The sequence below is a fragment of the Wolffia australiana genome, chromosome 6 (assembly GCF_029677425.1).
Source record: "Wolffia australiana isolate 7733 chromosome 6, ASM2967742v1".
Classification (NCBI taxonomy): domain Eukaryota; kingdom Viridiplantae; phylum Streptophyta; class Magnoliopsida; order Alismatales; family Araceae; genus Wolffia; species Wolffia australiana.
In genome coordinates this window covers 5,597,455-5,613,098 of record NC_135840.1, presented here as the reverse complement: position 1 = coordinate 5,613,098, position 15,644 = coordinate 5,597,455, and the positions used below count along the sequence as shown (strand labels likewise).

The 15,644-nt window shown below is 43.1% G+C and overlaps 1 protein-coding gene across 4 annotated transcripts in view; it reads left to right on the top strand.

Annotated features, from left to right (window-relative positions):
- The window catches only part of LOC144704248 (DNAJ heat shock N-terminal domain-containing protein), a 49,688-nt gene extending 36,128 nt beyond the window's left edge, over window positions 1–13,560 (top strand). For 2 of the 4 annotated variants that reach the window (XM_078576598.1, XM_078576597.1), the window contains 9 exons: window positions 7,063–7,199; window positions 7,482–7,552; window positions 7,635–7,688; window positions 10,973–11,115; window positions 11,214–11,360; window positions 11,742–11,978; window positions 12,092–12,151; window positions 12,984–13,214; window positions 13,337–13,560. In XM_078576598.1, coding sequence (XP_078432724.1) covers window positions 7,063–7,199; window positions 7,482–7,552; window positions 7,635–7,688; window positions 10,973–11,115; window positions 11,214–11,360; window positions 11,742–11,978; window positions 12,092–12,151; window positions 12,984–13,214; window positions 13,337–13,411 — 1,155 coding nt within the window. In that variant the 3' untranslated portion in view covers window positions 13,412–13,560. Of the gene's footprint in view, window positions 1–7,062; window positions 7,200–7,481; window positions 7,553–7,634; window positions 7,689–10,972; window positions 11,116–11,213; window positions 11,361–11,741; window positions 11,979–12,091; window positions 12,152–12,983; window positions 13,215–13,336 lie in introns of those variants that run through there. The other 2 variants (XR_013581776.1, XM_078576599.1) reach the window with 2 other exon arrangements.
- Window positions 13,561–15,644: the final 2,084 nt, after the last annotated feature.

The following is a 15,644-nucleotide window of genomic DNA, read 5'->3' as shown; positions in this document are numbered from 1 at the left end:
TGTTTGCGATATCTTTGTCTGGTGCTACCTCTCCCACCGTAACCTGTGGTCCTGACTGTACTTCTGTGGTTGGGCCACCCATCTCACCTTGTATATCGCTAATGACCTTGGCTGCACGTGGCGCTGGCGAAAGAGTCATAGGTCTTATTCTGGCTGTGAAGGTCCCCGCATCTCCATGGGACCAGACCGATTCCAGTATCAAATCCCCTTCCATCAATTCGACTTCCACTAGCACTACCCTTGGGTCCCCATCCTCCAAACCGGTCGATATGATACTCTTAAGATTTCCAAATGAAGTGACTATCTTCTCCAGCGTCGAATCTCGACGATGCACCAATGGGACCCGTGCACCTCTACTACCGTCCCCACTTTTTTAATTTGATCAGCCCCGTCCGTAGGGAGCACTTGGCGCCACCTCACCGCCGTGGTGTCATCGATCCTCTGCGTCCAGCTGCATACCGCAACATATTCGGCCATCGATACCCCTTGAAGAATTAGGGTGTTCATATCTAGCCTTTGTAATTCTTCTTTCTCTAGTGTCGGAACTTTCTGCCATATGCCTTCTTGGACCTCCTCTAACCCTGGAGATTCCCCGAACACGTCCCCCACTAAGCACTTTTGGAGTGAACTAGCACATGTATCCACCCCCTTTGTAACTAGGGGGGTTGTTTGTTGGTCCTGTCTTCGGGACTGTTGCACCCTCTGATCATGTCTTTTATTTTTTTCTCCAGTCTCTCGATGACAATTGGCTTGGCGGTGTCCTGCCCTCTGCATCTGCGGCAGATCACTGGCTCTCTACATTCTCTTGCTTGGTGTCCCATCGCTAAACATCTGAAGCACCTGTTCTCCTCGCTGGCAGGCCATCGATATGTCATTGTGCTTTTGGATTGTGGCTTTCTAATGCGACGAGACCTCACCGTCACCCGTCCTTCCTCATCGTCTTCTGCTCCATGTGCTACTCTATTCCCTCGAACTAAAACTTCTTCACGTGGGCTTGAGTCTAGTGCTCGGACCCCATTACCTCGTATGTGTGGTGACTGCTTGTGCGTGCCTTCAACATAATTATCTCTTTCTGTGAACTTGATTCCATGGTCCCCCCATGTTCTGAGCGTAGTGTGCGTGTCTGGTGACCCCACGTTCTCCGGCCCTGATCTTGCACCGCCACCTTCCCTGCATGATGTAGTCATCTCCAATCTCCTCCTTATCATCTTCATGGCCTCTCCATTCTCATGCATGAAGCCCTTCAGTGGATTGCACATATTTGAGTCTCTTCCCTCTGTCACCAACTAATCTCTGCATGTTTGCCCTGTGCTCCCATCCAGCGTGGATCGAGGATCGTAGGTTGGGGACCTCACGCCATCTCCGCAGGCCCTCAGGATGAGACATGTCCCAGTGGAGAACCTCTTCGCGTTTGGAACTCTCCATGTAGAAACCTTCTCGCTGGAGGCCCTAGCCGAAGACATCCCTCCGTGATCGCAACTCTGCATGGGGAATTATCCATGCCGGGGGACGCTGTTGGCGGCTCATCCCCTTCCCACCATCCCTTTCGTCCCGACGGCCTACATCTGGGTGATCACCGTGCCTGGGGACTCTGGCCCGCCGTCCCTCTGCCACCACTTCGTCTTCCTCTCAAGCAGTCGCAACCCTTTCGCAGCAGCGGCCGATGTCGTGTCAGTCGTCACGCCTGAAGAATTTGCTCCGCCGCCGCACTGTCATCCATTCGGTCTCCTGTCATGACAGCGACCTGCACTGTGGCGTCCGCGGCCCTTGATGGCTTCATTCCTGTGCCGCTCCATCTTACCCTTCTTCACGTCTTACAAGTGTCAAAGTTTCCGCAATTACCGAGCACCCAACTGAGACGGTGGAGGCTTGGCAAAGAGTCTGAGCCCCGTGCCCTTGGTGGAGAGTCGTAGCGGCTTCACCTCATCCTCGTCTGTCCTCGAAGCGTTGGAGGGCCGGGGTGCCGACGACGCCGGAACGTCGGAGCCCTCATCGGATTCTCGTCGGAGCCTCGTCAGAATCTCGCTGGAGCCTCCCCGACTGAGTGTCCTCTTCGGAGTCTCCCTGTTCTCCCTTGTCCCCGTCGGAGCCCTTCTCCCTCATCTTAGTCCTCGCAGATCTCACTACCCCCTTGTCCTCGCCGTTCTCCAAGGATAGCCAATCACGGATCAGGGATCAGGGAACACCGTTCTCCCTCGCCTTTCTCCGTTCTCCCCAACGTTCTCCCTCGTCGTTCGCTGCTCTCCCCGCCGATCGCCGTTCTCCCCGCCGTTCACCGCCGTTCGCCCTTCTCCCTTCTCGCAGATGTCCCTTCTCCCTTCTCGCTGTTCCCTCTTCAGTCCCGAGCTCCCTTCTCCCTTCTCGCCCTTCTTCCTTCTCGCCGGTCTCGCAGATCTCCCTTCCCCGCTGTTCCCTTCTCGCCCTTCTCCCTTTTCGCCATTCTCGTAGATCTCCCTTCTCAGCCGTTCACCACCGTTCACCACCGCTGTTCTCCCTTCTCACCGCCGCAGATCGCCGTTCTCCCCGCAGATCGCAGATCGCCGTTCTCCCCACTGATCGCCGTCCACCGCAGATTGCAGATCAATCCTGCACCTCCTGATGAAGACTTCTCGCTGAAATCGCCGGCGGTGGAAGGCGGAGGTCGATCACCAGACTTATAATCTGGTGATCGCCGTTCTCGTAGATTTCCCTTCTCCGCCGTTCACCGCCGCTGTTCTCCCTTTTTTCTTCATACCTTCTTACAAATCTAAATTTTCCAATTTCACCTTTATTTTTTAAATTGTACTTGGATCAAAAATGAAAAGTGTTTCTTAGTTGGCCCGCATTGTCAGGTTTCACCAATCATCCACTTTGTGGTTTTGTGCTTGAAATTGAGACTAGAAAAAATCAGGAAGGTGCAAGAGTGGAGGGATAATGGCTAGTGTTGACAAAGCTAGCTTTGTTTTTGGCTTTTATTATTTTACCCTATTAAGTTAGTATAATTATCCATATGTCCTTTTTTCTTTTTTGACTGTTGTACACCCTAGTGGGCCTCATTAACGATTGATGGGCCCAATCGTTCTGTATAAGTTAGGGTTTGTTGCCCATGGGAAATACACATTTTTCGTTTTCTCCTTTCTGCTGAACGAGACCCTCAGAGTCTCTCAAATCTACTCACCCAAGGCCATTTGATGTGGATGCTGCTGCTCTCACCATTCTCCCTCAAGCTGCTTCACAGTGCTCCACTCTCTCGTTGTCTCTCTTCTTGCTGAAGCCATATTTTCCTTCAGCTAGTGTACCTTAAATAAACTACCAAACATTAACAGAACACTCAAAACAAAAAAACAAAATGACTTACTTCGTCTGATTCATAACACCCCCTGATGTATGAGGTTTTAAGTATGGTCTCCATCTCTCTCTCCCTCTCTCCCTCTTTTCGTCTTATATTATTCATGTACTCCATTTTTTATGATTAATAAAAACATACTTCAAGTCGCTTCCTGGTAATAAAGCAAGAACTCTAGGGTCCTGACTGCCACTTTGATACAGCTGTGGTATCAATAAGGTTAAGGTTCCGGTAAATCTCATGACAAGTCAAGATCAATATGAAACTCCAAAGTCAGCTGAGTTCTTGAACCAGAACATAGATTGATAGAGAATAACAGAATGGAGATGATGGAGAGAGAAAGAGAGTGACAGATACAAGTGTGGAGAAGGAGCAGATACACTGAGGGATCCAAGGATCCTCTCCGGACTCAGGTTTCTTCTCATCCCCAGCCTCACCTGTTGCCAGATGGGGGCTGTTGACTTCTTGAAAAAGACTGTCCACTCTCTTTCAATCTGCTTTATTTGTAAGGTGCCTAGTCCTTCATTTCCCAACTGCAGACACGGCTCTCATCCTTTTCTTGAATCTCCTCTGATAGTTTCTTAAAAAGAACGCATCGCGCCTCCTGTATGCACTGTCTTCAGACACTGCCTCTCCATTTCCCTGCGCTACAGCCCAGAGCAGGTAATCTCTGTGGAGCATCAGTGTGCACCGAAATCATGCTCCTTATGTGGCGTCTCAGGACTCTTCTCTTAAGTCTAAGTATGATTAAGAGAGCAAGCCATATTGTCCACCACTCATTGGTGTTATTAGTAGCTCCTCAACAGATGGCTAAGAAAGAATCTCAGAAGATAACCATTAGTGCTGTGATATCCAACTCCTGCATTGCTGCAGCACCGGGGAATACTTTTTCTTGTCTACCTTTTAAGCTGTGGAGAATTCCAGAGAGGCATTATGACAATGATATCAATCTTCTCAGCAGAGTGGTCATATTGAAAACATCCTCCTAGGTAAAAGGAAGTCATAATCGAGGGATCTGACACAGACTTACACTATGAGCCTTGGAGAGAGGAAGATGCCATCATCAAAACGTGGCTACTTGATCAATATATATGTGCATAATTGATTACTTCTTGCGGATACTGTCTAACTATGAGTTGTGTGATACATCCAACAAAGTGCATTCTTAGTGATATGATGAGACCCAGATCTACAACCATATATCCAAGTCGATTACTACTCTTCAAGGTTCAAAGACAGTTCTGGAATATGCATTTGGACTGGAGAATATTTGGAGGAAAATTCATCATTATGGACCAGTGAAATATCCTGATTCTGAAGAGAACATATCTTCTCAAGGATAGGATATATCACTCTTTGGTTGGTCAATTACTAAATCGCGACTGTGTACCTGTTTTTGAAGAAGCTGTGACCATTTTTAAATGGGAGAAAGGATGGTTGCGCCTATATCTGAAAATATAAGTCTTTTGAAGCTTCTTCCATGGTATCCACAATTCAAACCAATATTCTGCATGTGCAGCACCGAAGACTGAACCAGCTGAATTATATCCATCCAATACTGGTTTGGTTCTTGAGAGACAGCAGTGATCAAAGCTGCTTTGTTCTCATTGCAAAAAGGAATGGGCATACAAAATACTACTGCGTAAACTTTAAGGGCATCCACCACAGCCAAAGCCAGGGTCATATGACCTTTAAGTATGTTCCTTATATTAATAGAATTTGTAAAAAAGTCAGTACCACTTTCAAGAGTTAGTCAACATTTTTTTGAAAGTAGGGCTCCTGATGCAAGAGTAGGGAAGGGCTACAGAGGAGAAGAAAAGGTCAAACAAACATGACTAGAAAAAGCATGTTGAAGTAGACCATTTGATTTAAGAGATGGCCAATCCTAGGGTCAGTACACCCTATGTCCATTATGATTATTTGGTGCGATTCGACATCAGGTTTATGAAGCGAAGAGGGCCTTATAGAAGAGGGGGCCTGACATGGAGGCCTAACCTATTATGGGAACTACTTAAGCCGTTCTTCAGAAGAGGCTAGGTGAAGAATTGAAACATAGGTCACCTGAGCCATCGCTACCCTTGCCATTTGGTCGTTAATCCTCTGGCTTGTTTTCGCAGGCTTGACACCATCCCCAGACAAGCCGCAACCAGATCGTTGATGATCATTCTTCTCCTCTTCCCCTGGAAATTCTCTCATTCTTACCTCCCCTTCCCTCACTTGTGGACATTGAACAATTGTAGTTTTGCAATATTTTACTTTAGAAGTTGGGAAGATTTCAAGAAAGGTTCTATGCTCTTTTAGGAACATATCTCAACATAGCTCAGAGTTTGATCCGATTAGAATAGAAAAAGTATGTTGAGTCCATGGCCATCAGTAGCGTTTGCCCGTCCCCATACCGGTACCGGATGCCGGTATCGGGACGGATACCGTATCGGATACCGGAAAGTCAATTTTCCGGTATCCGTTCATTCCGATATCCGTCTCAATGTCGGCATCCATCTCCGTCTCAGGGGGGAGGATGACGACATCGGATATCGGTTGTGGATATCTGTTTTCGATATCCGCACCGAAAGTATATTTAAAAATAATATTAATTGATAATTATTCAGTGACAGGTCAATTTATCGTGGGCCAGAGAGTTAGGAGATAACTTTTTAAGAGGTAAGTCATCACATTTAATATATACAGCTACGTATTTTTATTTTTTTCCATATGGGATAACCGGATTCGGGTTTGGTGTTAAATCCGAATCCCTTTATCCCATATGGAAGAATATGTAAATTTTCACTTCTATTTATTGCACGCTGTGATATTATATTAAATAATGACTAAATATAAGGGCCAATAAATATAGCGAATATGGGTTATAATATAATTTTACCGTTTAATATAATGTCGGATTCATTCAATATATACAAAGAAAGATTTCTAAATTCTTCCATGTGGGATAACAGGATTCTGAGTTTACATTAAACTTCGAATCCTGTTATCCCATATCGAAGAAAATAAAAATTTTAAACTCTATATATTAACTGAGATTCAAATAAAATAAAACCATTTGATCCGGATACCGGTTCTGATATCAGGATATCGAAAACCGATATCCGGCATCCGGTATCCGTCTCCGACATCCGGTATCCGTCTCCGACATCCGGATGCCGGAAAACCGATATCCGGTATCCGATACCCTGTTCGTCTTCACCCCCCCGATATCCGATACTGATATCCGTCTAACCCCTTATAGATGGATATCGACCGATAACCGATATCCGATATCCAGCCCCGTCCCATTTTTTCGCGGATATCGGATATCGGTTGTCCGATACCAGATATCGGCTGGATATCGGTTGGGCATTTGCTAGCCATCAATACACGCTATGTCGATTCTGATTAGTCTGTGTCAGCTGTGTCTACAAAAGCACTATTTGAACCAGCAATTTGGCATTTTACTGAGAGCTGGGAATGGGTGATGTTTATTGTCTAGCTTGTCTAGCTCGAGAAGGGTGTTCTGTTGTATCCTCCCAAGTTCTCTTATTATTCTCCTAGTCTTATAGTTTCTTTATTCACCAGTTTATTTCTGTCCAGATTAATGGTTTTGGTTTTATATCTCATCAGCTTTAATGGCTGTACTGTATTTTAAGGTCTTGAACCCTTAAATACAAGAAATCTCTCTCCGTCTACTATTGCGCAATTGCAGGATTCCAAGTTTTTAAATATTTTTCTGCTGATTATTTCAGAATAAGATTGTTATCTTCTCAGAAACTGGAGAAAGAGCTAGTCCTTATCTGCGTCAAGCTGCAAAAGATTATTGGGCCCATGTTGCGATTGGGTTGGTTCGGTGGGAAGAAGACCAATCCTCTCACTGGAGGGATATGTATGCTCTTTATCAAAATTAAGGAGTATTTCTGTTTTCTTTTGTTTCTATTGATTTTTTTTTTAAAATGATGTTTCTCCAATGACCTAAATTATGGCAAGAAAGATAAAGATAAAGATAAATGGAATCATGGTGATTGAAGTTGTGAATTAAAGTGGAATTAAAAAGGTAAAAGCATTTGCAAATTAAGTTGATAAAATCCAAAATAAGGATCCTGTTATCACTTTTTAGCAATTTGTTGATATTCATATCACTATTGGTTGACTCTTTATCTCTATTCAGATTCGGAGTGGAGTTTGCTCCAGCTGTCGTTTGTATAAAAGAAACAGGAGTAAAACCTGTTGTTTATCATGGTATGGCCTTTGTACATTCAGATTAGAAATATTTTTGGTTGATGCCTTCTAGGACTTATTCTTTGTTTTTTTTCTAATTTAGGGCCATTCAATCGCTCTTGGTTCCTGAATATGATAGAGGAAAACAAATATCAAGGTAATGACATTTTTCAGGCTCTGTGTTCCGTAGTGATGCAATAATTTGAAATCCAACTTAGACCCCGGGAGTTGAGCGTTTGATAAATCATATATTAGAATTTTGGATATTGCAATGTCTATAACTCAGTTTGGGGTTGTCATGTGCTTTGAACCTTGTGCAAAGGATGACTTCATTTTGTCTCAATGTATTGTGTTTAGATCTATTTTTATTTTATGTCCTTGTTCTCCCTTTCCTTCAATAACTAGCACAATCATGTTGTGCCAGTTTTTCTTTCAATCATTTTTCACATTTATTTTATGTTTTAAATTTCTAAAAAATATAATATTTCGTTCATTCTTTTTTTTTGAAAATAAAGAGGGAAGATCAGCCGAAATTGGTGATCAACCCCAAAATTAATATTAATATATATGATTGTGACAAATACATGAGCGGCCATTGCCGTTTTCCCGACCTTCAATTCCCACTAGACCAGTAGGATATACATTTCTCCACATCATGTAGTACTGCTTCCAGCGACACGGTCCTTCAATTAAAGACTACCTCATTTCAGTGCATCTATAATGTCCAAAACACCGTAAGGACCCTTCCCCATCCTGAGTTTCCTCTGCATGCACCTTCCCAGAGTGATCTCCAGCATGCTTCAATCGACGTCACATCCACCCCAGTGAGCTTCTGCGAGCTCCAAATGGCCTGCGCAAAATAAAAAAAATAAAAAAAAGATGAGAAACATGTTCTTCTCCTTGGACGCACATGGGACATGATGCCTATGTGTCTGGGATTATGCGCTTTCAGAGGGTAAGGGTCATAATTTGTCTTCTAAAAAGCAGCCATAAAAAAATCGGCACTTTCTGCTTCCATAACCATTGGCATTTACAGCTGAACTGGAAACGTTGAGCCCTTCCATACCCAACCATCTCATGTTCCGAAGGTGGGTCGCAGAGGGAGTGTAGTCTGTTGCATGATTAGGAGGTCTTCCAATATCTGATCTGATAGTGTGCTCTCCAGGAGTGGCTTCCATGTGTTATCCCAACACTCTTGCACCGATGCTTGAGGATTCTATGTCATTGCAAATAGACGAGGAAAAATCTCTTGCATCTTGCATCGGTCAGGCCAATCATCTGTCCAGTAACTAAAACAAGTTCCATCCCCTACTTTCGGTTCAAAAAACACTTGCAGGAAAATCAGTCCCCAGCCCTTCCAAAAACTGGATGCCCCTTTGATTGGGGTCAAATGCAGTTCCCAACTCAGACTGGCACCATACCTATCCCTTAGTAATCTCGTGGCCATATCTTCTTCTGGTCCCAAAATCTTACTTGGGGGGGGGTGGGACTCGACGGTGCTCGGGGGAGCTCGGCAGTGTTCTATGCTGTCTAGAACAGCTTGAGGATGAGAAATGGTGGGCGGAGCTAGGCGATGGAACCTTAGAATGGTAGAGCTCGGCGGCAGAACCCTAGAAACGGTGGAGAGCAAGAACAGCGCTCATGTTCATTTCCCTAGGGTGACAGCGGTGTTCGGCGGCATTGGTGTGGGATCGACGATGACGGCAAACCATGCTCGTCGGTGACATCAGTCGACACCAGTTGACGGTGCAAGAGGCGGACGGGGTTTGAGGAAGACGATGGTCAAGGCAGTCGGGGGGGTGGAAACCCTACAAGGCTGAAGATCCTGGGTAGTTCATTCTTATTGGTGAAAATTAGAATGCTGATTCGTTCCTGGGCCAGGGACGTGATCAATCCCTTGCTTGTAGTCGTGATATCAACCAAGAAATATTGAATACTCAATGGTATTCAATTTACCATGAGAGAACAAGAGAGAGAGAGAGAGAGAGAGAGAGAGAGAGAGAGAGAAGAGGGGAATGTCACGAGGATGGTGAAGGATTGCCGAAAAATAGTCAATGCTCGGCGAGGGAAGACAATGTCTACCTGTGAGCACTAGAGGGGGAGAATCACGACTGTGTCAGGGAGAGGAGGGGATTACTCAGGAGAAAGGGAAAGACTCTGCAATTTCCTGCCCTTACCTCCTTAAACATAAAAGTAGATACTGGTGTGGGCTTGGTCCATTCTTCTTGGTTGATTTGCTGTCGTATGATATCAGAGGCAAATAATGTTTGTAGTGACGCCACCTCAGGTTCTATGATAGATTCAAAAGGTTCCTGACAGGAAAGATTGTTGCAACGCAAAGTACTTCAAGATGGTTCCCTTGTCTGATTCTTCTTCCTGGCAAAAAGAATAAATCATCGTTCTCATCCCTCGCTTTGTTCATGTACAAGCCTTCCTCATTTGTGAAATGTTTCTCTTTACCTTAATTTAGTCTGCAACCGATTTGTCATGTAGTCTGAATTATGAATCATGTGGCATGAGAAGACTAGCTGGATCCCATAGACTTCATATTAGATGGAGATCTCTTCCTCCTAGTCACCATCGCCACCTGTCCAGTTATGATTGGGCTGATGAAAGAAACAAATAAAAACCTTTGAATCTCAACTCACCTGGTTAAATACCAGCTTACAGAGGTATGGGCCAGGAACCAAATGACGCACGTGGATCACTTAACAAGTGTGTAGCCCACTGACACAAAGTACATTAAGTCATGTAGGCCACTAACAACATGTAGGTCACTTACACAATAAACAAAGGAAAGACATGTAAATAATTTAACACTTTGAATTCATCTAGTTTGACCCCCTTGATTATGATTTATTTGGTCAAAACCCTCTCCCCTCTTCCCATAATAAGAAAATGCAGATTCTTATCAAAATTTTCATAACCGAATGGATATATGATTTAGAGTAAAATCCTCAAACGCCTACTAGGAGTCTCAGGGGAAGAATGCTTTCTGGATTTATCAACTTTAGTTAGTCTACATACAATCGATGTGCAATGATCATAATGTCGGAATGAACTGCTGTATAATTCCCTTTCCAATGTCTGACAGGCCAAGGGAACCACAACAGTAGGGAGCGACAAAGGTCTAGGAAACAATGAGGAAAGAGAGGAGAAGAGAGAGAGAGAGATGACAAGAGGGCCTAGGTCCATTTACATATTATATACTCCAGTGTGTTTATTTATTAAATGTCTGATCTGAAAAGGTTCTGACATTTCTGTGCTGCCCGAGTATTAAAATAGAGTAATGAAAAAGCTTCATCAAAATTGCAGTTAAAACTGGAAAAATTGGTGATTGTTCAGTCTACCCTAATTTTTTGGATTCACCTCGATCTAATAGCAATTACAAGTTGAAGCTATCAAAATCTTGCCTTTGTAATTTATTTTCTTCCAATGTAGAACTACCCCAGTTACGTAGCATTACATCAATGGAACTTGGATGCGATGCGAAGGGCTATTCTAGAGCGGGTAATGATATTTCTACATGGTACTGCGTAATTGCTGCTGGAAGGCCAAGTTTCCAATTGAATGGCCTCCGGGAGGTAAAACATGACCTATAACATGACTGATCCTCCGTAAATATTATGTTTTTTTGTTCAATTATTCTCAGAATAATGTTTTTCCGCTAATATTTCTTTAGACCCTGCGCAGTGCAAAAACAGCATTAGTGAATGTGAATGCTCTCGATAATGCGAAGGAGACTGAAGCTCAGTTCCCACGGTCAGCAGCATATGCATTAAAGGAGAGACGTTTGACTTTTGCCTGGCTTGACGGTGAAACCCAAAGTGCAAGTTTTCTCGTTTTATTACCCCTCTTTTTTCTGGTTTGTTTATCTGTTGGATTAGAATTCTACCATGTTCCTTTTCTAGGTAGAATTCCAATCTTTATGAATCTTCACGACATTAAAAGATGTCAAAAGATAGTTGGAAATGGTTGCTCAAATCGTTTTATTTTACCTTTTAAGTAATGGGCACTTGAGTAGTCAGTGGAGAGAGGTTTGTCTCTTCAGAAGAGAACGTTGCTTTGAAAATGATCAATTACCGAGGAAACTTTCATAATTGGAAATAGGGCCTTTCATGTAATTTTCCTATCCTCATATAGGTTTTTGATTTTATTTCAGGGTGTTGGTCTTCTTCGATCTTACAATTCAAGTTTTTTTTATTTGCAGAGATACTGTTTCTTCTACCTTCACTCCGAAAATAGTTATGAAACGTGTGGGCCCAGAAGATATGGGGACCCTGTTGACAGTCCTAGGCTATTTGTTGTTCGCTATAGAAGGAACTCCACAGAAAATATGAAACCACAGAAGAAGATGAATACCATCTGGGATGGGTTTCAGGAAGTTGATCAGAACCTTGCATCCCAATTGGTGGCAAGATATAACGGTTCAGACAACGTTAATGAGGTCTAGAAAAATTTTCCCGGCAATAACAGGGTTAAAATTTTATCATTTTCTGTTGAAACGCTTACAAAACCTTAAGATACTTAACACCATGTCCAATGCATTTGTTCATGCAGATAATCAAGTGGATCTCGCAGATAATAAATGATGGGGACAACAAGAATCTTCCAAACTTTGTACGCTACTGTCTTTCACACATTCCCTGTCCATTAAAATCAAATCATCCACATTATATGAGCTAACACATATTTCTACATCATCCTCCAACTTGAAGAAAAGCTTTTGCAAGATATCTTATGCCAGAATGCTTATAATTTTATTAGTCACAAAATAAGTAGTTGTCTCCGTCATCATCATTATCATCATCCTAGCAGCAGACAATTGATCAGGGTGAAGACGACCCATCATGATCGGTGTCCTTGTCATCCTGGACACCGAACCCTATCAGAGAGAGACTCCTTAAGAGGAAAATTATCAGACAAATTATTTGTCATCCACTCGTCATCATCGTCACCTTCATCATTTGTCCGTGACAAGGATGATAATGATGACTAGGATGACATCCCCATCATAGTCACAGACATGGCAATGACGAGTCATCATAATCATCAACATCCCAGCAGCGGATGAATATTTATGATGCAGATGACTTTTCATCATCATCATCATCACCCTCATCATTTATCTGTGAAAAGGATGGCATCATCATCATAGTCACAGACATATGGCAATGATGAGTCATCATAATCATCAACTTCCTAGTGGCCGATGAATGTTTATGATGCTCATCATCATCTTCCTGGTCACCAAACCCTAAGAGACACGAACTGGTCATTCTTGGGTCAAGACCGTCATCATATGTATAATCTGGAAATGGCCAGATCTCTGTTGTTCCTGTGGTTATGAAATCATCAGACCCATTCCTTCTGGTTTAAGCTTTTATGCAATTACATGTTTATGTTGATTGTGCATTAGGTGATGATACTTGAAATTTTCCTTTTCTTCAAGATTGCGAGGACACCAGAACTTGTTCCAGAAGATAAAGGCACCGTGTCACCCAGTGTTTCAGGTGCATTCTCGAGAGGTGGAGATCTAAAGACGAAAGTACAAGGCGTCCTTCAGAAAGCTTATGATCACTGGGCAGATCCCAGGCTTGGTCCACTCTTCATGCTTGCTGCATGCATATCCTTCAGCACCATTTGGCTGCAGAACAACAGGAAGTCTCAGCCTCATGTAGAGGTAAATTATCGTAATGGTTATGATTACTATTACTATTATTATTTTTGTATCTCATCTTGTCATTGATTTTATCATACTTATGGTAATGTATGACGATTTCTGAACATGTCTTGGGAATTCAGGCGGTAGATATCCGGGAGGAGCCACAAGATGCCCGCCAGGCCTTGTCAACAGACTCTGATACTGACTCTGGTTAGGTTGCAATGCTTCTAGCGAGTAGGCAATGTAGATGTTTGCAGGTCTCTGAATTTATTTATATTGTGGATTTAATCTTATTATTTAAGTAAATGGGAAAACATGCGAGAAATACCAGTTCAAATACAATAGGTGGTGCTATCTTTTTGCTTATCCATTGCAAATGCAATCGACAATGATAATCAACATCGTATTCTATTTCAGGCAGTTCATTATCGGGACTTAAAATTAATGTCAGATGGTTAAGTTAGTTTAATACTTGAGATTAATCATAGAGGGCTACAACTTAGCTATATCATGTTTTTAAGTTTAGGTTTGTCACTACTTCAGGAGACGTGTGAGATGGAGATAACCCTGATGTAACTTGTCACAAAAAGGGATTCCCATGACTCAGAACTTAGTTATTGTTGTAATAATACATGACATGGCATGTGGCGTTGGCTTCTGGTCTCAACTCAAAATTAAGAAAAGTTGTTAATGATCTAAGGCATGATAGATGAAGTGACCAGACTTGCTATACCCCATTGTTTTTAAAATTAAATGATTTGGGAAGGGAAAACTTTTGGAGTTGTCTTGATTATGAATTTATGTGAATTAATGAATTTAAGATCTGTTAGCTACACCATTCTCCTCTTATTAAGTTAAACCATTTGTACTAAAGTAGATTTTTAAGATAATGTATCTACAAACATTACTGAATATAATCATTCCACTCTGATTCTAAAATTGTTGATCCCTGCATATTTTTCCAATCATGCCACATTTTTTAGGGAGTTAACATGGAACTTACGGTAACACATTGTTGCCATAGGACTAGCTTTAACATGATTTATTTGACTAATTTTGTCTGATAAGGTGGATTATATCAGTAGGGAAGGTCGTGCGGTCCGAATTTGCACAAATGATTGCGATCAGAAAGGGAGAGAGGGAGAGATAGAGAGAGAGAGAGAGAGAGAAACAGAGAGGGAGAGAGGACCCAGCTACACACTCGAGAGGGAGGTAAGAGTGAACGGGAGAGAGAGAAGAGTGACAAAGCGAGAAAGAGGAAGAGAGAGAAGAGCGACAGAGAGTGAGAGGGAGAGAGAAGCGATAGAGGGAGAGAAGAGCAACGGAAAATGAGAGGGAGAGAGAAAGGAGGGAGGGGTGCAAGCAAGAGTGAGAGAAATACGTGAGAGGGAGAGAGAAAGAGAGAGAGAGGGGAGTGTGCACGAGAGAGAAGGAGACAGAGAGGGAGAGAGAGGAAAGAGAAGATATATAAAGATGGAGAAAGAGGAACGATAGAGAGAAGAGCGATAAAGATGGAGAAAGAGGGAGAGAGAGAAGAGCGATAAAGATGGAGGAGGGAGAGAGAGGAATGGGAGAGAGAAGAGTGATAAAGTTGGAGAAAGAGGGAGAGAGAGGAATGAGAGAGAGAGACGAGCGATAAAGAAGTAGAAAGAGGGAGAGTGCTAAAGACACGTGTTTGTAACAGAAGACCTGAGCCATACCTGATCTGCCGCCAGCGGACTCCAAGCATCGCCCACCTTAATGTGTCATTAAACCTGAAATGATGATTGCTCCGGCGGACTTCATTCAAATTCCTTGGTTGAAATTTATAACTCAGGAACGTCCGTTAATATAAACCCCTGGGTGCACTTACTGATCGATGTACCAAAAACATTCTCCGCAGTTCATTCATTTTCTTTGTCATTTCCTTACATCTCTTTTGGCATTGCCATTTTCTATCATGGTATCAGAGCATGCTCCGTTGGGATCTGAAGGCTCTTCCGATGAAGGCGTGATTCAACGCCAAACGCGACGAACAAGATCGCCCCAAAGAATTACGTATGTTCCTCCAGTAGGAATTAAGCTCACACGAGCTAACTACCCGCAGTGGATGCGCTGTGTACAAGCCACTGTGGTGGCACAAGGGCTAGGTAAGCACCGTACCCATGAACGACCTTCTACTGTTCCAATGTTCACAGATCCGGAGCATCCATGGTGGAAGGAGGACATGGCAGTTATGGCCACCATAATGTCGTATATGAGCGATGACTTTCTCTCAATCATACAAGAAAGTATGACTGCTCTCGAAGCATGGAGAAGTCTCAACACTGGACTCTCATCCTGCTCAAAATCAAGGATAATGGAGTTGACAAACAAGTTACATAATATTCAACGAGGTACGCGAACTATTGATGAGTTTGTTCAAGAAATATGCAGTGTTAGTAATGCACTTGGTGCAGTTGGGAACAT